Source organism: Tasmannia lanceolata, unplaced genomic scaffold (assembly GCF_043159265.1).
Source record: "Tasmannia lanceolata isolate RefF3 unplaced genomic scaffold, GAP_Taslan_0.1 ptg000044l, whole genome shotgun sequence".
NCBI classification, from domain to species: domain Eukaryota; kingdom Viridiplantae; phylum Streptophyta; class Magnoliopsida; order Canellales; family Winteraceae; genus Tasmannia; species Tasmannia lanceolata.
Window position 1 is genome coordinate 24,321,796 of NW_027518721.1, and position 25,901 is coordinate 24,347,696.

At 37.4% G+C, this 25,901-nt stretch overlaps 2 protein-coding genes across 4 annotated transcripts; one reads left to right on the plus strand and one right to left on the minus strand.

The window, feature by feature from the left end:
• Positions 1–250: 250 nt before the first annotated feature.
• On the minus strand, positions 251–10,925 carry LOC143863932 (agamous-like MADS-box protein AGL30). The gene is made up of 10 exons (XM_077374729.1): positions 10,683–10,925; positions 3,379–3,438; positions 3,240–3,258; positions 3,069–3,133; positions 2,965–2,980; positions 2,818–2,879; positions 1,823–1,919; positions 969–1,016; positions 783–865; positions 251–692 (listed from the first exon to the last, which is right to left on the minus strand). The coding sequence occupies exons 1-10, from the start codon at positions 10,865–10,867 to the stop codon at positions 455–457; spliced, it is 873 nt and encodes a 290-aa protein (XP_077230844.1). The 5' UTR covers positions 10,868–10,925; the 3' UTR covers positions 251–454.
• Positions 10,926–14,768: 3,843 nt separating this feature from the next.
• Positions 14,769–25,507, plus strand: CIP111 (Cam interacting protein 111). Of its 3 annotated transcripts, none has more exons than XM_077374261.1 (10): positions 14,769–15,245; positions 16,179–16,340; positions 16,704–17,561; positions 18,441–18,647; positions 21,231–21,435; positions 21,805–22,289; positions 23,024–23,450; positions 24,403–24,483; positions 24,563–24,753; positions 24,838–25,507. In XM_077374261.1, exons 1-10 carry the CDS (start codon positions 14,967–14,969, stop codon positions 24,988–24,990), a joined length of 3,048 nt encoding a protein of 1,015 aa, XP_077230376.1. In that variant the 5' UTR covers positions 14,769–14,966; the 3' UTR covers positions 24,991–25,507. The 3 variants fall into 3 exon arrangements, with proteins under 3 accessions (XP_077230376.1, XP_077230378.1, XP_077230377.1); XM_077374262.1 differs by having other exon boundaries at positions 15,110–15,245; positions 16,858–17,561; XM_077374263.1 differs by lacking the exon at positions 16,704–17,561 and having other exon boundaries at positions 14,776–15,245.
• The last annotated feature ends 394 nt before the right edge of the window (positions 25,508–25,901 follow it).

Below are 25,901 nucleotides of genomic sequence, written 5' to 3' on the forward strand. Positions count from 1 at the left end.
GTTGAAATTCTAGAAAATTTAGGACGAAATTATAAAATTTTGGTTTGGGTTGAAATTCTAGAAAATTTCGGACGAAATTATAAAATTTTGGTCGAAACCAGGTTTCATTTCGGGTATCGGCAGTTTCGGTTTCGGGTATTGGCAATTTTGGTTTCGGTATTGACCGGGATTTTGGTCGACCATGGTACTACATTACAAAAATTAGCCTACCCCCTCCCTCTCTCTCTCATCTGATGATTCTGATCAAGCATGAAAAATATTTGGTTGTTGTTCAAATATCAAAGGGGGTGACATGATTACGTGCATTGCAGCAATGCATAGCCACCATATAATTAAGAACTCTGTTTAGCAATAGTCTTTGCTTATTCTCTTAGCTTACCCTCCAGCTAAGGGAGACTGTCTAATCATAAGTCCAAACCATTTTCACTTATCATTTATTGTTGTGAAAATTTGCTCAATATGGCAGCCAAGTTACGTCGGGCTGCTGTATGTCCTTGGAACGGACCATGTTCGGCTTCGGCTCCGGCACATGATTGTAACGGACCATGTTCGGCCCCAGCACTGGCTCTAGCTGCTGATCAAGCCCGATTAAATTATAGTTTGGCAGTTGAGGCAGATTTTGGAATCCGAACTCTGATCTCATTTCAACATTTCCAATATTCGCAGCCGCATTTGCGTAGGAACCCAAATTACTACAATAAAATATCAAACCAATTAGAAGTCTAAGAAATTATTTAGACATTTAAATTGATATTAATTCAAATTACTGTAATTTACATTACCATTGAGCTATTGCCAAGTTGGGATTTTCGTATATCTGTCCATTTACGAGGTAATTGGCACGGAGCCTAGGGAAGAATTGGACCTGTAGAAATCAAAATAATATTGTATTTGAATCTTTCATACTACAAGAGTAAATGTATAAAATTCAGTTAAGAGTTCATAAGAAGTATTCATATTTGAGCTACCTGTGCATCCACCAAAGCTCGGTGCGCACGCCCAGCCTCCAAGTTTCCCTATTAGAATTTAACAGACATTTGATTATATAAATACTTATTGTATGCAATAGCATCGATCATAACCCCTATTTTATGTTTCTCTTCCAACTTTTCTTTAAATAATTTCAAATATTAAGTAAGCCGCTTTTATACTTAAAAACAATATGAACTCAATCCCTTAGAATTTTAAAGGTCTGTTAATATGTGTCTGTTAGTCTCCATGCCAATTATATCTGTCTGTTCCCAACTAACATTAATAATAGTTTCAAAGATTGAGTAAAGAAAACCTTAGACTATGATGAAATAGTAAAGAAATTTGGCAAAATAGAAGCGTATAATTTTGAACTCTGGTCACAATTACAAGAATCTAAACATGACTAAAGAACCTGGCTTTCCATATTGAGATTTTTTTTTTCCATTCAAGTGAACAAGAGAAACGAGTTCAAATTTAGAAGCCGATAAAAACCTCACCACTCACAATGTGCTTGAATGCAGTGGTTGCTAAGAAAAAATAGAGGCACCCAACACAAGTAGAAATCAATGGAATTTTGAGATGTTGAAGTCTAATTGGTGACAATTAACAGGTTTTCAAACATACTGAGGATTTTCCCAAAAGTTTTGTGAACATTATGAATATTTCCTTCAAACCATTTTAGTTTATACCATAGCCCTTATTTCAAATCAAGCCATGGGTTGGTAGGGATTGCATATGTCTCCTTGAAGAAATGGTATGACAAAAAATAGAAAAAAGCAATAGCGAATTAAGGCCATGGTATTGAAAATGCTTAATATATATGCGGGAGTTCAACATAATATATGACTACCTTTCTCCTTCGAAGGCGTTTAAGGCTGTCAACAATCGAGTCCTCCATTATTGTTAACTGATCAGCATCATCAATATCTCCTTGATTGGCCCATGGGCTAAAAAAATTCACAAAAATATCAAAACATCACAGCATTCCTCTGTCTTCATGGTGATTCAAGAGTAAGCAGTAATAGGCTAGTAAATTAATTTAATTATTCTTAGCCATGTGTGTTCTTGTCATGACATGTTTAAACATACAAAAATGAAAGACACAAATATTGACTAAAATTATTGCTTCAGATAATCCTACTGAAGACTAACGTCAAAAACTTAGTTCCGGCATAGCCACTTCGATATAGAGAAAAAAGATATAAACATAGGGCATTTTGGCAATCATGAATAATTATTTCATGGAATATTCATTGGCCCAATAATTGTGAAAGAAGATATTTACATTTATTATATGTTCAATATGAGATATTTACATTTATAATTCCAATAACAACATATGTATAGCCACGAGTCTATGCTATTGCAACTGATCCACCCATGGTCGAGGCTCCTATAACATTAATAAAAAAGACTTTAAAGGGCCAACCAAGAGAAGCTAAATCATTGATTTCTCTTGGCATTGGTCTCACAGATGGGTTGTTCACATGTCATGGTACCTGACCTTTTGCTTGGTCTCTGATGTATTTGGGGGACATCTTGTCCCCTTGTACTGACCTTTTGCTTGCATGAACATTTTTTCACAAAGCACATGTTATTTTCTTATTGGAATATGTAGAAATTTCTTACAATCTTTTATGAAAACCCCAAGAAGAAACTTCCCAAAACAGCATTGACAATCTAAAACTGCCTAAGGTTCATTAGAAGAAATAGCTCAACTAAGTTATCATATTTGTTTCCAAAAGAGCTAATTAATCAACCACTTATAAGGGAAACCCTAGAAAATGAGGGACTAACAATAAAATAAAAAATGTGGAAACAAGTTGGAAGGACAAAACAAAATACCTCAATTTTTCATCCCTTTTTTGAATGCGCTCTTCCAATATCTTCTTTTGATCTTGGACTTCCTGCCCAATTAGTAAAACTGTTAAACAATCTTCCAAAGTAATTCACAAAAGATAAGACAAAAGCTTGCCATTGTCAGATTCATACCTCCGTCCTTTGTTGCCTGTAGAGACCAGACAAAAAAGGAGTAAGAAATTAAGCTATGGCATTGAACATAAATTAAGTTAGACGAGTAAATAAGAAAACAATACCATTCACACATGAGCATTTTCACGTCTACATTGTGACCAACTTTTTCAAATGTTTTGGCCAATCCCTGCAACTCAGATATTAGGATAAATACAAACAAGCTGATTAACCACTACTCTTTACATCACAAAATGAATTATCTGTAGATAGAAAAAATACAGATTAGATCTTACTTCAATCATCTCGAACTTCCTGTAGGAAAAAAAAAAATTTGATTCAGTTTATACAAATAACTACGTAGTTCACTGGATAAATGAGTATGGATAGCTTTTTTCCTAGCTATATAGTATAGACAAGCCTTCGAGATTGTACCGTTTATTTCGTTCTTGGATGCTTACGTTCGAAAATCTTTCTATAACCTCAGTCAAATCACTGAAAAAAGACAAAACATTAAAATTAATCACACGATCTGAACAGCAAATATCAGTTTTTAGACTAACAAATGATCTAACAAGGAACAACTCTTGTCAACAGACATAAAATAGATGAGTGTCTAGAGCAATTTCGCAAATAATGAATAAGACATTCAGCTATGTGGTGGCTCTTCATATCGTCTAACTCTTTGATCGATAGCCTTCAAAATGATGGTTAAATACAAATTATACAATCGAGGGTTGTTAGGAAGATATGCTTATGCTTCCTAACAACACTCCCTAAAAAGCTGCACAAGTGTAAATGCATTAACAATAATATTTTAATTTGGACAAAAACACTCTCCCCATTTATTTAAAAAAAATATAATGTACACTATATTTTAATAAATATGTCAACTTTAGAAGGATTGTCAAAAACAGCCTTAACACACTTATGTCTTCATATCGTCTTCCAAAACAAAATAATCATTGGTCTACATTTAACAAGTACAATTCCATCATCGGATGAATTGGGTGGTTTCAGAGCTGTAGTTTTTTGTACCATGGCCTGGTAGTCCCCAACACTTACCACATATTGACCATCATAGGAAAAATTAATTTAGTCTAGGAATATGTACGTATGTCTGATTTATGGAGTTTTTGTAGGAGCTTATGTGGGCAACCATTGATAGTAGATCAACAACCCAGATTGAAGAGAGATTAAGTGTGAAATTACTAGACTTACCTATCGGCTAAGTTGTTGGGGTTCCATGCAAAAGCAAATAGTCCCACATCGGAAAAGTGATGGGGATGGGGCTGGGGCTGGGTTATAAGGGAATGGACACCCTCAGAGGTGAGTTCTACCCGGTTTAATTCCCTACAAATGGTATCAGAGCTGGGGTGGGTGTGGTAACTCCCGGGAACATCTCGGTAACCCCGGTGTGTGCCTCCGAGGATGGTGGAATTCCCTCGGAGAAGATCTCGTAGTTCCCATGTTGCTGCCGCGTGGAGGGGCGAGATGGTCCACATTGCTTCCACGTGGATGGGGAGATTGTTGGGGTTCCACGCAAAAGCAAATAGTCCCACATCGGAAAAGTGATGGGGATGGGGCTGGGTTATAAGGGAATGGGCACCCTCCCTCTAAAAGCTAGCTTTTAGGGGTGAGTTCTACCTGGTTTAATTCCCTGCATAAGTAATCAATAGGGGTAAAGAGAAATCAATGCACAGTATCCTACTTAGGCATGCATGTTTTAGTGAAGTCCTAAGTTTAACTATATCAAGATTAGTAGTGAATTGAATTGTTCTAGATTAGATCGACTAAACTAATTAGAGTTCTATTACAGGTTGATGCAGTACCAACATGGCAGTCATGTCATGCCTAGGTGGCTTGGAGGGAGTTCCAAGACGCATACCTGCTATAATGCGACATGCACATTTTGAACATTCAAAAAAAATGAAAACATTATGTAGAAGGGGATTTTGGATTTTGATAAACTTATATAATTAATGATATATCGATTCGGTTGAGCATTGCTCCCATTTTCTTCTCTTAGTTGTGTTCTTGTGTTCTAATTTCTTCTTCTTCCCTCTTAAGCACCAGCAATACAGGTAGAACATTAATATACGAGTAAAGCATTAATAGCAATTTGTCCATAAATAAGAGGGGTTGGTATTTACTGCCATCTAATTGATTATAAGGAGGTCTATCCCATCAGAGATCTGATCATCTAGAGGGCCAATAGAAGATCTGACTTAGATCGATTAATTTTCCAATGACATTCGTGGTAAGTTTCTAATGTTCTTTGTATTCTAAATTAATTGCATGGTTAGATCAGATGTTCATTAGATTCGCACTACAAGAAAAAGGGGTTTTGCCAACGTACATTTACCGACGGTCTATCAAAACCGCCCCCAAATGTTTCAATTTATCAAAGGTCCTAATATAATCGCTGGCATATAATGACGAATGTCGAACCCGCTAAAAATACCAACAAAGGTTTTTACCTGCAGTCATGACTGCCCTTAAATGTGAACATTTACTAGCGGTTTTGTATAAACCGTTGGTATAGACTATCTTTCAGTGACAAAATTCGAACCTGCAAGAAAGTAGATACTTTTTTCGACATACGTATTTATCGGCAGTCAGGACCGCCGTTAATTATATTTTTACTAGCAGTCTTTTAGTGACCGCTAGGGAAATAGAATATAAGGTGCGACCTAACTCTCCTTCTTTCCTATTATTTCGCATTTCCCCTTATATCTTCGTGAGCGATCCTCTCTTCTCCCGTGATCTTCTCTCTCTCTCTCTCTCTCTCTCTCTCTCTCTCTCTCTCTCTCTCTCTCTCTCGTCCTCTTCCCTCTTAAGCACCCGCATTATAGGTAGAACATTAATATATGAGTAGAGCATTAATAGTTATTTCTCCATAAATAAGAGGGGTTGGTATTTGCTGCCATCTAATTGATTATAAGGAGATCTATCCCAACAGAGATCTGATCATCTAGAGAGGCAATAGTAGATCCAGCTTAGATCAATTAATATGCCAGTGATAATTGTGGTTTCTAATATTCTTTGTATTCTAGATAATTGCATGGTTAGATCATATGTTCATTAGATTCACACTACAAAAAAAGGGGTTTTGCCGACATACATTTACCGACGGTCTATCAAAACCGCCTCCAAATGTTTCAATCTATCATAGGCCCTAACAAAATCGTTGGTATATAATGAGGAATGTCGAACACATTAAAAATACCAACAAAAGTTTTTATCGGCGGTCGTAACAACCCTTAAATGTGAACATTTACTAGCGGTTTTGTATAAACCGTCGTATAGACTATCTTTTAGTGACAAAATTCAAACCTGCAAGAAAGTAAGTACTTTTTTCCGGCATACATGTTTATCGACAATCAAGACCGCCGTTGATTATATTTTTACTAGCAGTGTTTTAGTGACCGCCGGGGAAAGAGAATATATGGTGCGACATAAATCTCGCATTAATAGTTATTTGTCCGGGGAAAGAGAATGAAAGGTGCGACCTAAATCTCGCATTAATAGTTATTTGTCCATAAATAAGAGGGGTTGGTATTTGCTTCCATCTAATTGATTATAAGGAGATCTATCCCATCAGAGATATGATCATCTCGAGAGGCAATAGAAGATCTAGCTTAGATCGATTTATTTGCTAATGACAATCATGGTAAGCTTCTAATGTTCTTTGTATTCTAGATTAATTGCATGGTTAGATCATATGTTCATTAGATTCACACTACAAGAAAAAGGGGTTTTACCAGCATACATTTACCGACAGTCTATCAAAACCGCCCCCATATGTTTCAATCTATCGGAGGTTCGTATAAAATTGCTAGTACATAATGACAAATGTCAAACCCGCTAAAAGTACCAACAAAAGTTTATCGGCGGTCGTAACTACCCTTAAATGTGAACATTTACTAGCGATTTTGTATAAACCGTCAGTATAGACTATCTTTCAGTGACAAAAATTTCGAACCCATAAGAAAATAAGTACTTTTTTTCTGGCACACATGTTTATCGGCAGCCAGGACCGCCGTTGATTATATTTTTACTAGCAGTGTTTTAGTGACCGCCGGGGAAAGGGACTAAGGTGTGACCTAAATCTCTCATTAATAGTTATTTGTCCAGGGAAAGAGAATATAAGGTGCGACCTAAATCTCGCATTAATAGTTATTTGTCCATAAATAAGAGGGGTTGGTATTTGCTGCCATTGAATTGATTATAAGGAGATCTATCTCTGATTATCTAGAGAGGCAATAGAAGATCTAGAGGCAATAGAAGATCTAGCTTGGATCGATTATTTTGCCAATGACAATCGCGGTAAGCTTCTAATGTTCTTTGTATTCTAGATTCATTAGATTCGCACTACAAGAAAAAAGGGGTTTTGCCGGCGTACATTTACCGACGGTCTATCAAAACCGCCCCCGCTATTTCAATTTGTGGGAGGTCCGAATAAAATCGCTGGTATATAATGACGAATGTCAAACCCGCTAAAAATGCCAACAATTTTTTTTTTACTGCCGGTTGTAACTACACTTAAATGTCAACATTTACCAGCGGTTTTATATAAATCGTCGATATAGACTATCGTTCAGTGACAAAATCACTAAATACTTTTTTCTAGCATACGCGTTTATCGGTAGTCCAGACCGCCGTTGATTATATTTTTACTAGCAGTGTTTTAGTGACCGCTGCGGAAAGAGAATACAAGGTGAGACCTAAATCTCCTTTTCTATTATTTCGCATTTCCCTGTATATCTTCACAAGCGATCCTCTCTTCTCTCGTGATCTTCCCCTCCCATGGTTAGGTAGCTCTCTCTCTCTCTCTCATCGTCCTCCTTTCTTTTGTAATTTTTCAAGGGAATCACTAGAAAGATTTTACATTTCTGGTAGATTGAAGCGGTAAGAATCGGTGGCATTGTCACATTTTATTTAATTTTGTTGAATTTCTTTAATGAATACCTTTTTTTTTATTGCAGACCCCATGGACATACATTGCAGTTTAAATGGTTTTTGTTTTTGACCTTTTTTCCTATGGATATTGTGATCATGGCAATCTAAAACAATGACTTTAAAGATGATTTAATGTCATGATCCTAGGTTTATATTTTTCCATTGAACATGGATCTCACCCAATTAAAAGGACATTCATCTAACAACTACAATCATATCTTTCATTGTACTTCACTTGTTATGGCCAATTCGAGGTAGGACCCTCCAAAGGAATGGTATGGGTCAACCCATCATAGAAAAAGTGTATATGCTTTCCTATTTACAACACTCGTATTTACGATTTATAATGAAAAATTAAACATACGCCTCAACAATATATTTACTATATATTTTTTACGCTTATATAGTAAATAAGACAAGTGAAGTAAAAGGTTGTTATGTTTCTAAATAAGACAAAAATAAAAGGTGGTTAAATGCATGAGTTTGCTAGATTAGAATGTCAATTCAATTTTCATTTAAATTTTAGTTTCAAGAATTTTGAAATTTTCACTAGATTTTCAAATTATATGAGAAATTTGAATTATTCATAAATTTGCATTAAATTCAGAAAATTCAGGTTTTATTCAAAGAATTCACACTTAATCCGAATAATGTGAGAATTTTTCAAACAATAGGGTTTTTTAAAATTTAAAATGGGGCACAAAATTTAGAGATTTTTCCAAGAAGTTTTCAATTGAAAATTTTGTAAATGCGGCGTCAGGTAATTGGTATTTCATAACACTTTTATATTATCTAGAATTTTCAGCCCTAATTCTCCTAATAAAAATAAAAGCAAGAAATGTTTCATTTGAGAACTATCTTAAGTATACATGTAAATTAAAACCCGTGAAATATATAAAGTGAAAGTAATAGGTGTGGCTCACACTACGGATAAACCATGACCCAAAAAACATTGGATGGTCTTACAAATTTATGAAGAGAGAGAGAGAGACAAATGATATATACGCCTCCTTTTCTTCCCTGATCCATCCCTTGTAGTGTTTAGTCATAAATACACTAGACGGGGGTGGCCCATGAAGAAAAGAGGCTGAATATATCACTTCCCTATATATAATCGGGGCTTTAATAATTGATATTGCTGGTGACTACACTTTATACAGGGTATTAGAGAGTTAATTATTAGATAGGGTGTTCATGACCCTCCCTCCTTACCACTACCCACATGGCACTTCCGTTGTCCAACTCCTTATCCTTGCCTTACTCTTGTCTCTAATGTACCAAGTTCTATACTTTTCTGCCCGGCAAGAAGAAAACTCGGAAACGTCCTACTACCACTACCAGGAGGGAGTCTCCCTTACTGATTCTACCATTGGTGCTTTTATGACTATCAACCTAGTGTCCATGGCTATAGTGACCACCAGGGGCGATGCCACATGAGAGGAAAGGGGGGCAATTGCCCCCCTTAATTTTTTGGAAAAAAAAAATATACCTTCATGTTTTAATATTTTTTTATCTTTACCCCTTTTTTAAAAAAATATGCCCTCCTTTCCAATCATCCCTAAGATAGAAAATAAGTTTAAAATTTTAATTTTACCATTTTTATCTCCCTTTTTTGTGCAAAATTTACTATAATTTTTGCCCCCGTGCAAAATTTCAGATAGAAAATTTTTCTATCTTAATTTTAAGATAGATAAAAAAATTACTATAATTTTTGCCCCCCTTGTGCAAAATTTCTGGCATCGCCCCTGGTGACCACCACAATTGATTACTCTAAAGAGACTAGAGAACATTTCCTCTATACCTACATACAACATGTACTTATATACAATACATACTTTGAATGATATTGATGGACAGTATTGTATGTACTCTGAACATCGTTTCCTCATAAGGTACTCTCTTATCTCTTATATCACATTTATGGGTCCCAAGTTGATCAATAGAAGAATCTGTTCTTATCCGATCTTCAACTAAATAATCCGAGTGTTGAGAGGGGAGATTGCTGCTTTCGCTTTCTTTCCTGTAATTATTAATCAGATCTCGTCACTTATAACACATTCCCCTTTTGAGAGTAATAAGTTGGGGAATGAAGATGTGATTCCTGTTCCTTCTTTCTCTTTGCAGCATTTCTCTTCTTTGTACCTTTTCGGCATGATTGATTGAGAGATGAATCTAGGGTTTACAAGGGTTTTTTTATTTTTATTTTTCTCATCATTTTTTCTTTTCCTTTGCCCCATAGCCAGCTTTCACAAGTGCTCTTAACCCAGACTGGAAAGGAGGGAGGCAAATAGGCAGAGCGAAAGATATGAAGAAAAAAATAGATTTAGGGTTTAGGTTATTTAGTAATTTAAGAAGGGTACAATGGTAAACTTGGAAAAAGGGTGAAAAAAATTTAAAAAAACGCGTTTAATTCGCGTTTTAAACGTTTTATCCGTTTGAAACGCCGTCCCCCGTTTTAAACGCCGTTTTAAAAACAAACGGCGCTTTTCTACATTTTCCAATCTCATCATCGTATAGATGTCATCTTGTACAAACAAATATTCCATGAATTTTATTTTCATTACCCTCAGGGCATGTTTGGCTACCATGATTTTCTTTCCTTATTAGCTTACCGAATCGTGAGAGGGTGGTAAAGACTAAAGAGATAGACATGATTGAGAATCAAGGAGGGGAAGGTAAGAAAAGCTTGATAAACCAAGAAAACAAGAAAAAACAAGGAGTGTGCATGTCATTTCATTCAAATGGCAGTAGTAAAGCTTAAGAGTCATATTGATTACCTATTCTTCCCAACAAAAGTGGTAGGCTTTCCCGTAGGAGAAAACATAACCAGAGCAACATCAACATCACAGAGTACAGATAGTTCTGATGCTTTCTTGGTGAAACCAATCTTGCGCTTTGTGTATGCTGTCTGCCTTGCCTTGTAGCTTTCCAACCTCTCAATCTTCAACTTCAATCGCCCCATCTCGTTTTCTCTTCTTCCAAAAAAATGTACATTCTCAGCATAAGAGAATGGGTTTATAGAGGAAGAAGAAGACAAAGAAAGATGCTAGATTATCTTGGAAATTGAGGGAAAATGCATGTCAAACAGGTGGTCCAACTCATAACATTGAATTAGGAGTCAGAGTTTCATTAATGAAAAAGGTCATTATTTCCATTGCATGTCAAACACCTCGTGCCTTATCTTATCCTCGTCTGCTCTGAGCGTTACACATGAAATCAAGTAGATTCTGTAGCACAGAAAATATCGGGTAGATTTTGTAGCACAGAAAATATCGGGTGCTGTGAGGTTCATTAATGAAAAAGGTCATTATTTCCATTGCATGTCAAACACCTCGTGCTCTATCTTATCCTCGTCTGCTCTAAGCGTTACTGACATGAAATCAATTAGATTTTGTAGCACAGAAAATATCGGGTGCTGTGAAACGCATGGTTTCTTTCTTTATACGCGTGAATGAATACTAATTTGAGAAAGATCTTATCACGCTTGTACATGTGTCAATAGTTGCGCAAATTTTTTCTCCAAGTGTGTGTGGCCAGTGGGATTTGATAGACAGCCAGGGGCTGACTTTTGGAGTTGTCTTATTTATTTAATTCATCTGAGGTGGCTGTTCTCTCCCGCAAAAGTGAGCTGCGAAATGACTTTCGGCAAAGTTGGCTAGCAACTCCCTGGGCAACTTTGGAATTCATTTCACAACCCCTCTTCTTTGAGATTGTGTCACTACCATCCTTTGCGACTCGCGGCCAAGGCCCGTTCATTTAAGATAATGGCAACCGACTGTGAGTGTAAACCCGATTATTGGACACGATAAATACGCTCCTTTTCATTACTTCGGACACCCGGATGAAGTGTACATGGCAATCAGGTCAGTTGAATCCTTCCTTGTGAAGTACATCAGCCCCTCTGTAGTATTAGATTCACTACAGCTGGGTGTCCCGAGTAATGAATATGGGCGCATTTATCACTTCCCAACTTTAAATGTAAGGATTTGCTAGGGTCCATGCAAAAGGCATTTCACTTCTCAACTTTTGTCTTCATTCACTAGGTGGGTGGTCTGACATGCGACAGACCAGCCGTGAAATGCCTTTTGCGATGAACCCTAGCTAGCAATTTTGAGTCCAATAATAGGTTTGGCACTTACAATCGGTTGTGATAATCTTAAATGAAGGGGGCCTAAGTGTGTCGCCCAGAATCAGTCCTTCACTCTTTTTTTTGTGAAGGGTTGAGATTAAACTCACCAAAGCACATGTTTTAATCTCAGCTCTTCATCAAGAAGTGGAACCTTGGTGTGAGGCAGATTTCTCGGCGAGCACTTACTTGACGTGAAACATCATCCCTCTTTTGCACTAGAGAAATGCCACCTATGCAATAATTTAACTTCCTTTTACTGTTGAACAATATCACCAATTGCTTTGACTTTAATCAATAAACTACTTGCTGTACCAAACCAAGCAGGTAGCAGCCCTCATACTACTACCTTATCAGGTACAGCTTTAAACCTATCTTCTTGCTACATATCTTGGATCATTGATAGTGGCGCTACTACCTTTCTTTTCTTCCAGTCCGTTCCGGATAGCTTGACCTACTGGAGGGGAAAGTCTAGGACTGAATGAAGCCTTTAGTTGCAGTAGATGATTAAGAACGTCAGTCTGCCTCTTTATCTCACTTCCATTAGTTCCGTTGAGGCCTCCATAGTGAACTTCCTAATGAGCACCATGTCCCTGTTACACACATTGGCACAGTTAGATTAACTCCTTCATTAATTCTTAAAGATGTCCTTTGTGTACCTTCTTTCAATTTGAATCTCATTTCAGTCATCAAAATTTCACCGGCCATAGCTCAGGGGACATGACGCGAGCGCCGGCTGGGCGAAGCCGAGAAATGAATCTTTATTATGGCTCTTCGTGCTATTAAATGAAAAATTAAGGCCGATGGATAGGTGGTCTTTCCCTTGTTAGAAAAGGTGAGTTTTTAAATGAATTTTGCAAAATTGCGTAGAGGCTCTCTCTCTCTTTCTCTACATATTTTTCTTGAAAAATGATACTGGAATCGATCGAATGATCGGCTCGGTACCAAACAACCATAGTGTGCCACTTGTACCGAAAAATTACCTTTTTTGTGAGTTTCCTTGTATAGGTTAAACCAAATGAGGTTGATTTGCTCGAATTCGTGCTTGCAATGTCTTAAAATCGGTTTCCTTTAAAAAAAATGTGTTAAAAAATGTTCTCCAGCATAGCTCATATTTTTCTAAAGGGAAAAGTTAGGGCTGCAACTCGAGCCGGGTTTTACCCGACCCGCATCGACCCGACCCGAAAATAGCCTGGGTTGGGTTCAGGTTTCATGGGTTTCGGGTCGAGCCGGGTTGAGCATTCAAAAGCCCGCATGAATCTCGGGTTGAGCCGGGTTTGAAGGGGCCCGACCCGACCCGAGTTACATAAGTTATAGTATGTACATTTTTTTCTATTGTTAGTTAAAAGTTAAAAGTGAAAACCCACGCACCCACTGTTATTGTATGTGAGTGTAATTTCTGCTTCTATGAGTTGAGTTGATTCAAGTGTTTGATTCAGCATTGTTTGATTGTAATTACAACATTGTTTGATTATAGCATTGTTTGATTCAAGTGTAATGTGAGTGTAATTACATCATTGTTTGATTCAAGTGTAATGTGAGTGTAATTTCTGCTTCTATGAGTTGAGTTGCCTTGCCAAACAAGAATTTTCCTCAAAAAATTGCGTCAACGTGAAAAAACCCGACCCGACCCGAGATTTATCATGGGTAGGGCCGGGTTTGGGAATCGTGGGTTTTCCGAAAAAAAACCCGACACGACCCGACCCGAGATATTTCTCGGCTAGGGTTGGGTTCTCCAAAACCCGACCCGCCCGACCCGAGTTGCAGCCCTAGGAAAAGTACTTTGTGTGTGTGTGTTTGGAGTGGGCCGGCGTGTGTTGGGGGGTTGCAATGAATTCAAATTAACCCCAATTGGACGATTCTAATTCCTCATTCCTCTTTCTGTAGCCATGGCTTATATTCATCAAGAAAGCCTTGAAAATCCATATCATTCGTTTCGTTTGTTGGGCATCACTACAAATGGGCCACATGTTGAAAATCCCTTGCATTTGACAATAATAACACTTTGTACTTACAAATGGTAATATGTCCTATTTGAAGAGAAGATTTCGCTAAGGAAAATGATATGGAGACCAAGAGTACCACCTAGCAGGGGACCTGCAATGAGAAAACGCCGTTCCCTAAAATTAAGGGTTGGCTCGATTTTGTGGCGTGAATCTATTTGTTCGGTCCGCTTTTAGGTACTACTCTCAGTTTCCCTAGCATTACTCATTTCGCTAATTCACTCAAGAGATAATGGATGGGATTAAGCCCCTAGCTCAATGTTTGAGCCTTCCTTCTTTCAACCAAGAGGTCCGAGTTCAATCCCAGCTCACCTATTAAAAAATGTACAATAGATTATGGCCTCTTTCGTTCTTAAAGATGGTATAATGTCTTGCTAAGGCCCCGTTCGTTTCAGATTATGACAAGTGATTGTAAGCCTAAAACCTAAGCCAATCTCATTCGCTTTATTGGAGTCTAATGTAAGGATAGAAAACTCAACTAATCTGGCTTAGGCACTATTTGTTTAAGATTTTGAGAATCAATTGTGAGTCCAAAATTGGTAATTGGACCGGGACTAGAAAACTGATTATTGTAATCAAAATTTAAAGTAAATTTGAGTCAAATAATCAGTTTTTGACTCAAGTCAGTTCTCAAAATCTGAAACAATCTCAGGGCCTTAGGAACATGACTTGCAGCACAAGTTTAGTATTGTGTAAGATAGGGGTGCAAACCGGGTCGGGTTGAGTTTCGATAGGGTTCGGGTTGACTTTTCCCAAACCGGGGTTTTTCTAGCCCGTATTGCAGAGAGAGAGGGGTGAATACGGGACTGATTGGGGGCGAATTTGTGGGTGCCCAAAATGGAAACCTAAACTGTCTGTCTCTCCGCTCTTAACCCCTTTTCCCCACTGAAAAACCCTACTCCCACAAGAACTTTCACTCCATAGAGGGAGAGATGGGTGCAAAGGCAAAGAAGAAACCTTCGAGAACTCCATCAAACCTCTCATCTTTCGAGCTCTCATCATCCCCTCATACCCCTCAGCCTCTACTCGAAGAACGCTCTGAGTCTCTTCTCGAAGAAGCTTCCCTAAAATACCCTAATCTCATCTCTAAATCCGCCTTTATCGGCCGAATCACCGATTTTGATTCCAACTCCACAGGCCATGCCTCTACCATCTGGATCTCTGACACTGCAATGGTCTCCTCCTCTCTCCACCCTGCCTCACTCGTCTCGGTAAATTTACTTTTAATTTCTCCATCATCTCTATCCTTTTTCATTTCAGTTTCTTGCCTAACTTGTTAAGAAGGAATCCTCCAATCTTAGATTTGAAGTGTTACACAAATTTCCAGTTCTAGACATTAAATCCAGCACTGTTATGAATGAGAGAGCCAACAATCAATGAAGGTGCTGGATATTGAAAATTTCGTCTAGTTTTTTTTTTTTTTTTTCCAAAATTATTGCATGAAATTGAAGAGCAAACTAGTGAATTGAAGATCAGTTACGAACTTACTGATGAAGGGGAAAAATCTAGCAAAATGGATGGAATTTCAACTCATTTCAGTCGAGCTTCGAATAATAATAAGAACAGATTATTAATCATGCACAATGTGGAGCTTTTTATACTTTTTTCGCCGATTTTATCCATACGAGACTGAAACTTAGCAGAAGCTGTGACTTGCTACAACAGGATTTGGCTATTAGCAATTCGTAGAATCGGCCACTTTACACCATTGAATCATATTCCATTTCAAGTTCAGACTGTATGAATTCCAATCTATATGCAGAAGTTTAGCTGACAAGGCTCCAGATCTAATGAACTCTGAACTTTGGGAAAGTCAGTACCACTTACGATCGAGAGCTGAGAGTGATTTTAACAAATTACTCTCTGATCTAGCTTCTCAATTGACTGGTTCCCAATCTATTAAAGTTGTGACCAAGGCTATCAATCAAATTTAAAGGATCCTTGGTAGTAATTCCCCTATTTCTTTCGCAAATATTTAAGGCACAGAAAAGAAAGATGAAACATAGTCCAAGAATGGGACCGATCTTTCGAACTGTCATCATCGCCTCATAGCCCTCCGACTCCTTCACACAGAACAAAACCATGTGCAGAATTTACGTAATTGATTGTTTCTCCTAACTATTTTGTCATTTTGTGAATGATAGGTATCACTTGCAGCCTCGAGCCAGAGAATATTGTCGAAGGGCTCCCCTCTTTATTCATTAGGAGATGAATGCGTCAGACATTTTGGACTTGATGTTGGGAATGATATGGATGGCGAAGCGGGATGTTTCTTCGCACTTGCAGTTGTTTTTCCTTCTTCCAAGGTTTGTTTGAATTCCAATTATTAAGTTACTAACTTGCATTTCCTAGCAAGAATTACAACATTATTATATGTTGATGCTGATATCTGTTAGTATTCGTTGCAAATTCGTTCTGGTGTTATTTTTCCTGCTAGGAATTTTCTCGGACCCTGTTTTTGGATTAGACCTTCTCTTATCTAACTTTGAATCTCAAATTGGGTTCTTTGATGAGAATTCTGGTTGCAGTTTAGAGCTAACTATAACAATTTGTACTTGTGTTTAACTTGAATTTTGACTCTTGTCATGTTATAAAAGGTTTCTTTTTCTTTTTAAATTTTTTTGCTCCAAGATTTTTTATTTATTAGGGGCGCTTTCCATTTTTTGAAGGTTTTGAAGAATGGAGTAAGACTGTCCTCGAGTCTTTCATACACCATGGGCAGCCCTTCTATGGGCTGGATGATATTTGTTTCTCCTATTGATAGTCAATCTACAACCCAGCATTTTAACAGGACTACTAACTTGCACAATTCATCTAGTGCAGAGGTTTGTAGTCTCCCTTTGTACAAGTGCAAAGACCTTTACCTAAAACCGGTCTTATTTTGCAATGGACCAACAGAATGTGGTGAGATGTCAAATCCCATTGATATTTCTGATGATCAATTTGGAAATGACAATGCTTCATCCCCAAAGACACCTTTGTCATATCAATCAAAGCTTAGCTCTCCAGTCAATACCCGTTGGCAACCCAGAAGATGCCAAGAGTCTGTGTCAAGCGTGGATCGATCCACTGGGCCATCTTTTGATGTACCTGCTATAAATATAGCACTGGAGGATGAAAAGACAAAAGAACTTTTGCAGATTTGTACTGCCTGGTGGCTTTCTGCTCGCAGTTTACTCCGTGGAAATCTTGTGGCTGTGCCAGTATGTGGGAAGATCTGTTTTTTCATTGTAGAAGATGCTAAGGAGTCATCAGTGGAATGTTCTAACCAGGATTTGACATACGAGAAAAGGTATGATTTGTTGTCTAATGAGATTCAAACAGCCAGCTCGGTGGATCGTGTAAATGTTGCTTTTCTAGTGGACTCTAAAACAAGAGTGCACCTATTTTCCTCTATGCCTTTAGAAATGGGAACTCTAAATAAAGAAGGTTTGTCACTGGAGAAGGATGACGAGGCAGGTGGTATTTCAAAATTGGGTGGCCTTTCGAAAGAATCTGCAGAATTGAAGGAAATCATCATTAACAAGGTTTGCTAATTTTAACATCTTTATGTTTGATTTCATTTATTTCTTCCTTTCAACCTTTCAGTTTCTTGCTTAGTTAATCATATTTTCTTCATGGTCATGGTAAGCACCCCCCCCCCCCCCCCCCCCCCCCCCCAAAAAAAAAAAAAAAAAAAAAACCCACGCACCCACCCACCTCACCTATCCACTCTACAGTGAAACAGAGTGAAGTTAGGGAACTCATTTTGGTAAATATTCTGAGCACCATCTGATAGTACAAATATTTTGTTTGGGACAAATAGAACTATATTGGCCTCTAATAATCTTCTTTACATCTTTTATATGAAAAATGAAGTTAGTCTATTCCTCTTATCTTTGATTAATATTCTTAGCACCATCTAACAATATATTGGCCTCTAATAATCTTCTCTACAGAAACATTGCTTTTCTCAAAAATGAAAAATAAAAAAAATGGAGAGATCTTTGGGATTATTATTTTTCTTTGCACATACAATTTCCTTTTGTTTTTCTACATTTGTTGTTTTGAAGAGGTTCTCCACACTGGGTGTAAAGTCTTAACATATAAGATTTCGGACTCAAATCAAGTTTGCTTAGTTAGACCAAATCCACGTGTTTTTCTTATGGGGATATGTATTAATTGATTTTGCTTCTTTTTTTTGCAATTGATCTTGCCCGCTTGATTTTTCTACTTTATTATAAAATCATGGTCATTTATATGTTCAGCTGTTAATTTGTGTGACTATATGATATTTATGACATATATTTGACTTTGAGCAAACTAGTAATAATGATTTATCCTTGATTTAAGCCTAATCTATTCTGCATTCCATTGTTAATTTTGTGTGCACTAATGGACATAGTCATAGATGTGTTAATCATCAGATTCAGCACCATGCAAAATACACTGGAGTGCTTCTTCATGGCCCACCTGGCACAGGAAAAACATCTTTGGTCCGTTGTTGTGCTCGTGATGCTGGTGTCAAACTCTTCTCTGTGAACGGACCTGAGATTGTATGCCAAGGCTATGGACAAAGTGAGCAAGCATTGCATAAAGTTTTTGATGATGCTAGGCGTGACACTCCCTCTGTGGTTAGATTCTCTCTTTTCCCCTCTATTTTTCCTGGTTTGTGTTATGACATTATTTTGGAAATATAAGTGTTCATGTGGCTGGTTGACCTGTTAGCGCAGTTTCTGTCCTGTTCTGGACATTCTCATAGTTTATACAGTTAGGTTAAATACCATTCGATGTGATTAAGCGAATATAGATGGCTTTCTTTCTTATGTGATAGTTTCTAAGTATGTATTTGTGCTTATTGAATCAATGAAATTATTGAAATTTATATGTGAGAAGCAACTAATTGAAGAGCCTGAAAAGAGTATGAGCAACAGGTACTCATTGAAGCAACACACGTGAAATAGTCTAAGCCATAAACTCATGTACCAATCGAACGTTACAAAGTTGATCTATCGATTTCACTGCAGATTGTAAAAATAACCAACTTTTATGGTAGGTAAGAATTGCTATCACTTTATAATAAGCACCAATGTCATGTTATATGCGCTCATGAACTTCTCACTGTTGGAAATAGTGAGAAGAGTCATATCCAAGCTTTCTCTGCTGTCATCAATATCACACTAATTGTTTCAAACTGTATTATGCAAATTATAGAAATCTCTGTCACATCTTTTGTGTAAGAGATAAACCTTTATAAGACACATTGATAACATTCTACCATATCACAGTAATTGTTTCACACTGTATTTTGAAAATTGTAGAAATCTTTGGCACATCTGCTGTGTAAGCATGGTTTTAAATTGCAACCGAAATCCAAAATTTCGGGTTTCCTTCGAGACCAAAGCCGAAACCGGTGATACCCGAAACAGTAGTTTATTTCGGGCGAAATTTCAAAATTTTGATCCCGAAATTTTGTCCGAAATTTTAGGGATTTCACCCTAAAATCTAGATTTTAGATAATTATTGAATATTTTCCCGAAATTTCAGCCGAAATTGCCGAAATTCTGTACCAGATGAAATATATGTTAACTTGATTTCGTTGGATTTCGGCCGAAATTTCAAAATTGTGGCCCAAATTTCTGTTTAGGTGAGGACCGAAATGCATTATGAAACCGAAATTTTGAAACCATGTGTGTAAGAGCTAGACCTCTACAAGACATATTGATAGCATTCTTCCATATAGAAATTAGTTCAGCTAACCTGAATGATGGCATGGTTTCTTTGTTTATTGATCACAAGTGTGTATTGGTTGTAGTTGGCGCAATTTAATATGATAACATAAATTTAGAGATGCATCACAAAAATTTTTATGGTTGAACTTCTATTTCACCAGTATGATTCATCCAATCTAAATCGTAGATCTGTTGGTATATGAAGCTTAACTTCTTCATTTTCAAACACTATTGTGCCTAGATTATTTTAATTTATTTTATTTTATTTTGTACAATTGTCAGACACTATTGTGCCTAGATTATGTTTTCTACCAAAATTAGAAATATGACTGGAGCTCAAATTCTTCGTTGTCAAACACTTTCGTGCTTAGATTATGTTATCTACCAAAATCAGAAATATATCCTCATGCAATAGTAACTATTCAAAAAAAAAAAAAATCACCTCATTCAATAGTAACAAGTTATTGTATAAGCATAATTACCTGCATGTATAAGCATAATTATCTGCAGCGACTTCAGTTCCACAATAGTATCTAGTGAAGATGAGAGACATATCGATAATTTATCCGGGTCCTTTATAGATTCAATGAACTGATGAATCCATGACGGAGGTGATCATACAGGGACTTACTTATTTTGACAATCTAAACCACTCGTTTAGTGGTCTCCATCATAGATAATGTATGTCACAAAAAACTTGATTCTAGTCCTCTAATCTAACTGGTGTAAAATGGAAGGTCTAGAAAATTTATGCATTTACCCCTAGGATATGTTGTCACTGGACAGTGGAAATCAAATATCCCCTAAGTTTACCCTGCCCATTGGAACCACATAAATTAATTCAGGGCTGAACTAATACAAGGTAAGTAGATTACTCCGAAATAGTTTACCCCTCATATTTACCCTCACTGGATCATTCCCTATATTATTTTAACCAGCATAGAAGAATTTTTGTGCATTGGTTTTTTTGTAACAATTAAATGGTGTACTTGGAGGGGCATCCATGGTGCCTTCAAAGTTTTGGCAAGCTAGGTCTTCGTGATTTGAGTAGGGAGTTGCTCCCACACTATACTCTTAATGACATGGCACTCTTTAGCTAGATAAGGGGTTGAGAGAGATGCTCTTTGTATGATAAATTTGTTTCTGCTTGGGTTGTGGCTTGTCTTTGTTTTTTCTTTCTTTGCTCTCTTGTAATGGATTTTGAGGCTATCTCTCTTCCCTAGCCCCCTTTCTTTTTCCTTTATTTTCCATTCTTTGTTACTTGTATATTTCTCCTCTCTTCGTTAGTTATTAAAAGAACTGCCACGCTGCTTGGAGGAGCATGTTTTTCAATTTGTATATAATTGAGGAAGTTAAAGCATTAGCATATCAAGTCATGATTATGCCACTCTCTCCAGATGAGATCCATCTGATGTGACAAAATATATTTTCTTTTTCTTGGATTGAAATGGAGCATACATTATTAACATCTCTGCTATTTTAAAGGTGTTCATAGATGAATTGGATGCAATTGCACCAGCACGAAAAGATGGAGGTGAGTATCTTTCTCAAAGGATGGTGACATCATTGTTGAGCTTGATGGATGAGGTTAGAATTGGTGGCTTACTTGTAATTGCTGCCACCAACCGGCCTGATAGTATTGATCCTGCCTTGAGACGGCATGGAAGAATTGACCGAGAGATTGAAATTGGTTCGTGCAATTCTTTTCATCTGAAATTTTGTTGTACACCTTTTAGAAACACTTTTGCACAACATATGCAGATATGTATTTTTATAACATAGTCCACATGTTCTTATTGCCGACCCCAACTAGTTTGGGACAAAGGCTTAGTTGAGTTGAGTTGAGTTGAGTCCACATGTTCTTATCTCTAGTATCAAAACACCTTCATATGGGGCGAATCCTGCTATTTGTTTAGTGCACTACTATCTTATGGGTTTGAGTAAAAGTTATCTCAGATCACAAATATCTCTATTGCTCTTTTGGGCATGGATTTTTAGTTTGTTAACAGCTAGAATTGAATTTATGTGCATGGAATTTTCCTTATGAATATAATTTCAGGAGTGCCATCTCGAGACCAGAGGTTGGATATACTGCGTACGCTTCTTGATGAAGTGGACCATTCCCTTATGGATACGGAAATGCGATCTCTAGCTTCGACCACCCATGGATTTGTTGGTGCAGATTTAGCTGCTCTTTGCAATGAGGCGGCATTGACTACTCTTCGGCGTTATATTGCTTTAAAAAATTCGTATGGTTTTTCAGAGACACTTGACCACCAGTTCAAAGAGCCATGTCTCAAATCCACAGATCATGAGGATTCTTTAGCATTGTTGCTCTCGAATCTAGCCTTAACAACAGACTTGGTAAATCCTTTTGGTTCTGGCGAAAAGGCTCCTTATAGTCGTAGTGCTTTACAAGAAGCAATCCGTTTGGATAATATTAAAAGAGAAGCTTGTGTAATGGAAGAAAAGCCTTTGCTTAAAGTGACTTTTGATGATTTCGAAAAGGCCAAGATGAAAGTGAGGCCCAGTGCCATGCGAGAGGTACCTTATTGTCAAGTTCCATTTTTTTTAATGGCAATTGTATCAAGTACCATTCTAATACGAAAATTTCAAATACATGTCCTCATTCTGATGTTAAATTCTGCAGTTGAATGATTTTGTATTGTCATATTCATTAGATTGATTAGGCTCTTTAGATAACGGATCTGTTCTGTCAGAATTGTCATTCTGTGCGGTACTGGTAACTGAGTTCCTTCCACATCAAGGAGCAATCTTTATCTGATAATTTTTCAAAAATAAAAATAAAAATCCCAATTGATGGTTTTTCTTTTTATATATCAGTTGCAACCTCAAGGTCCTTACCTCCGCCATTTACATACATACATACGTGCGTACGTAAAGGTGCATGTGTGTGTGTCTGTATGTATGTATGTATATTATCAAAAGCATAACAGGGCAATGATATTTTGACCTCCTTTACTAGCAATTTCAACCCCTTTTTGTTTGTCTTTTCCTAAAGTGACTCCATTTCCACCCCTTTTGTTTGTCTCTTCCTGAAAATGAAGTAATTTTGAGGAAATGACAAACAAAGGGTGTGGAAAGGCTAGGAAAGGAACTGGAAATATCATTTCTCATTATAACATTATATTATTATCAGTGAACGAAATAAAAAGTTTACAGTAACTTTGTATTTTGTTCAAAAGGGCATGCTGTATTGAAAAGTACATGGAAGGATTATGCTAGATTAACTCTGAATAAATGTTTTTATGTGTCAGGTTATGGTTGAGGTTCCAAAGGTTAGCTGGGAAGATATTGGTGGTCAAGATGAGGTTAAGAAACAATTGATAGAAGCTGTAGAATGGCCACAAAAACATCAGGATGCTTTTGAGCGTATTGGGGTTCGGCCCCCAACAGGGGTGCTGATGTTTGGTCCTCCGGGTTGTAGCAAGACCCTAATGGCCCGGGCCGTAGCTTCTAATGCAGGGCTAAACTTTCTTGCAGTGAAGGGCCCAGAACTATTCAGCAAATGGGTTGGGGAATCTGAGAAGGCTGTTAGGTCTGTGTTTGCCAAGGCAAGGTCCGCCGCTCCATCAATTATATTTTTCGATGAAATAGACGGTCTCGCCATCACCCGCGGTCAAGAGAATGATGGGGCTTCCGTTGGTGATCGGGTTATGAGTCAGCTTCTTGTTGAACTGGATGGTAAGTAAATGTTAATATGGTGTAAAATTTCATAAATTTCCATTTCCTTAAATAGGTGTAGATAGGCAGCTCATATACCATTTTATCATGTTTGGTAGAGTTGGGCGACAGTAATACAAGAGTAGTACAAGGATGGTTGACCTCCTAGGAGGTCCTTATGTTGCACCTCTTATTTTTGGGGTTGGACCTGTACAAGTGGGGTTCTCTTCTCAATGATCCGAACCATTTATATGATGGGCCTTGCTATGGATGGACCATGCATTAAAATCCACTCCCATCAGGTGATTCTAAAGTCTAAACCTCCAATATGTGGCTGCGGATACAAGCCATAGCTTCTGTTTTCTCACTGTCCATTTAACGTTAGCAAAATGAGGGGTTAGAATTGTCCGATGAGAGTCGATTTTGATGCATGAACCATTCATAACAAGGACTAACAGATAAATGGTGGGGTCATTGAACAAGTAGGCTCTACTTGTACTTCTACCCGCTCATATTCTTATTTGGAAAAATATGTGCATGCATCATATAAGAACCCATAGCTCAGTTGGTAAAAGTGAAACAACTTTGTGCCTTAACCGTGAGGTTGTAGGTTCAATCCCAGCTTATCCTAGGAAAATTTTCAACTATGTTTCTGACAAAATAAATTTCAGATGGATTCGTTCTCTCTATTGAAGATGTTATAGAGCAAGGTTGCTTTTTGAACAATAATGAGAATTTTGATTTTATTAAAATGAACAAAGTACGTCATGCGATTTAAATTGTCTATGTTATTGAGGTATGCTATGGGTACAGATGTGACATGATAAACTTAATTATTGGATCCTGTGCGTTGTGTAGGGCTGCCGCTGTTATAAAAGATCATATTAACATTCATAAACATGACTAGATATCATTGATATCCAGAGCTATGGTTGGACTACCGTTTGTGATGACTAATATATGGTTTATGCAGGTTTAAACCAAAGAGTTGATGTTACTGTTATTGCAGCCACCAATCGCCCAGACAAGATTGACTCTGCCCTTCTGAGACCAGGTCCTACCTAGACCCAACACCGGAGTGTTTGCCACACTAACTTGATAGCATAGCTAAATATTCAATATATCTTGGACAGGACGCTTTGATCGGTTGCTGTATGTGGGACCCCCAAATGAAGCTGACCGGGAAGATATATTTCGCATTCACCTCCGCAAAATGCCATGCAGTTCTGATGTCAGCATAAGGGAGCTGGCTCATCTTACTGAAGGATATACTGGGGCAGATATATCCTCAGTCTGCCGGGAAGCAGCTCTTTTGGCACTAGAAGTATGTTGGTTTCTTTCTTTAATTTGTTATAGTATTCTAACTTTTAAATATGTCCATTGATTTTCAAATCTTTAACACAATCAGGAGAGCCTTGACATCTCAGAAATATCAATGGTACATTTCAAGGTTGCCATCAAAAGAGTTCAACCATCTGAGGTTAAATCGTACCAGGAGTTTTCAGCAAAGTTTCAAAGGCTCGTATGCAGTGATGCAACAAGAGATGACTCTATCAGGTAGGTTTGATCTTATCCAATGCGATCACTGTCACATATAATTTGTTCAAAGCCTCACTTCCCATTCGGGGTTATGGGAGAGCGGTACAAGTATTATTCAGCCAGGCGAAGTGGTGAAGTGAAGCACCCTAGATGGGTAGGAGTCCAATACAGGAGAATATCACTAGCTTGTGCCCTTATTAATAACGCCCGAGTAGTGTCCTTCTGAGTACATAGTTGCTAGTTGTTCTTCCCGTTCCTCTTCTTTGATAGGATGTATGAAAATCGTGAAGAGTAGAAACAAAGAGCCATTATTAGAGAGGGGAATGAGATTGTGTGGTGACGGTTTGAAGCTGGCTGGGATATCTGTTTTTCTTCACCCTCGTTTACTGATGGCTGGGATATCTGGTCTCTGCCCATGTTTTCCTAAGTTTATTCCATTTTGTTGGGCATTCTAAGCCATTCATCTTCTATTCCAAAAATCTCCTGCACTGAACAAATTCTAACCCTTTTGATTTATAAAGATTCTATATTTGACAAAACTCCTGCACTGAACAAATTCTAACCCTTTTGATTTATACAGATTCTATATTTGCCTTTTTAAGTTTTCATTTTAGGAGAAATTATATGATGAAAGGCCGTATAAACAAGTAATAGAAGTACCAGACTTGATATTTGATCCAAAAGTAAGCTGCTCTTGGATCAAATATCAAGGATGGGTTGATGGGACTGTATTAATATTTCTCTCATTTTACAACCTTCGGTGTGAATGATTTTGTCCTCGGTTTCATTACTTTAGAATGTGTTGAGTGTCTCTCGATGCAAGAAACAAATAAAAATTCATGAAGAGGGTGGGACTGGGAGTGAAAAGAGCATGAAAAGCCTCTGCAAACAGGAAAAAAAACATGCTCAGATTAAAGTAGCATAATTTTTAAC

What these genes read in the sequence shown, in the direction of transcription:
- LOC143863932 (XM_077374729.1), bottom strand. Translation starts at nt 10,867, where the DNA reads ATGGGGCGATTGAAGTTGAAGATTGAGAGGTTGGAAAGCTACAAGGCA. An exon ending in GAGCTTTGGTGGATGCACAG is followed by an intron (nt 866 to 968) that starts GTAGCTCAAATA and finishes TGATTTCTACAG; the next exon opens with GTCCAATTCTTCCCTAGGCT. An exon ending in AACTTGGCAATAGCTCAATG is followed by an intron (nt 693 to 782) that starts GTAATGTAAATT and finishes ATTTTATTGTAG; the next exon opens with TAATTTGGGTTCCTACGCAA.
- CIP111 (XM_077374261.1), top strand. Translation starts at nt 14,967, where the DNA reads ATGGGTGCAAAGGCAAAGAAGAAACCTTCGAGAACTCCATCAAACCTC. An exon ending in TGACCGAGAGATTGAAATTG is followed by an intron (nt 21,436 to 21,804) that starts GTTCGTGCAATT and finishes ATATAATTTCAG; the next exon opens with GAGTGCCATCTCGAGACCAG. An exon ending in GCTTCTTGTTGAACTGGATG is followed by an intron (nt 23,451 to 24,402) that starts GTAAGTAAATGT and finishes TGGTTTATGCAG; the next exon opens with GTTTAAACCAAAGAGTTGAT.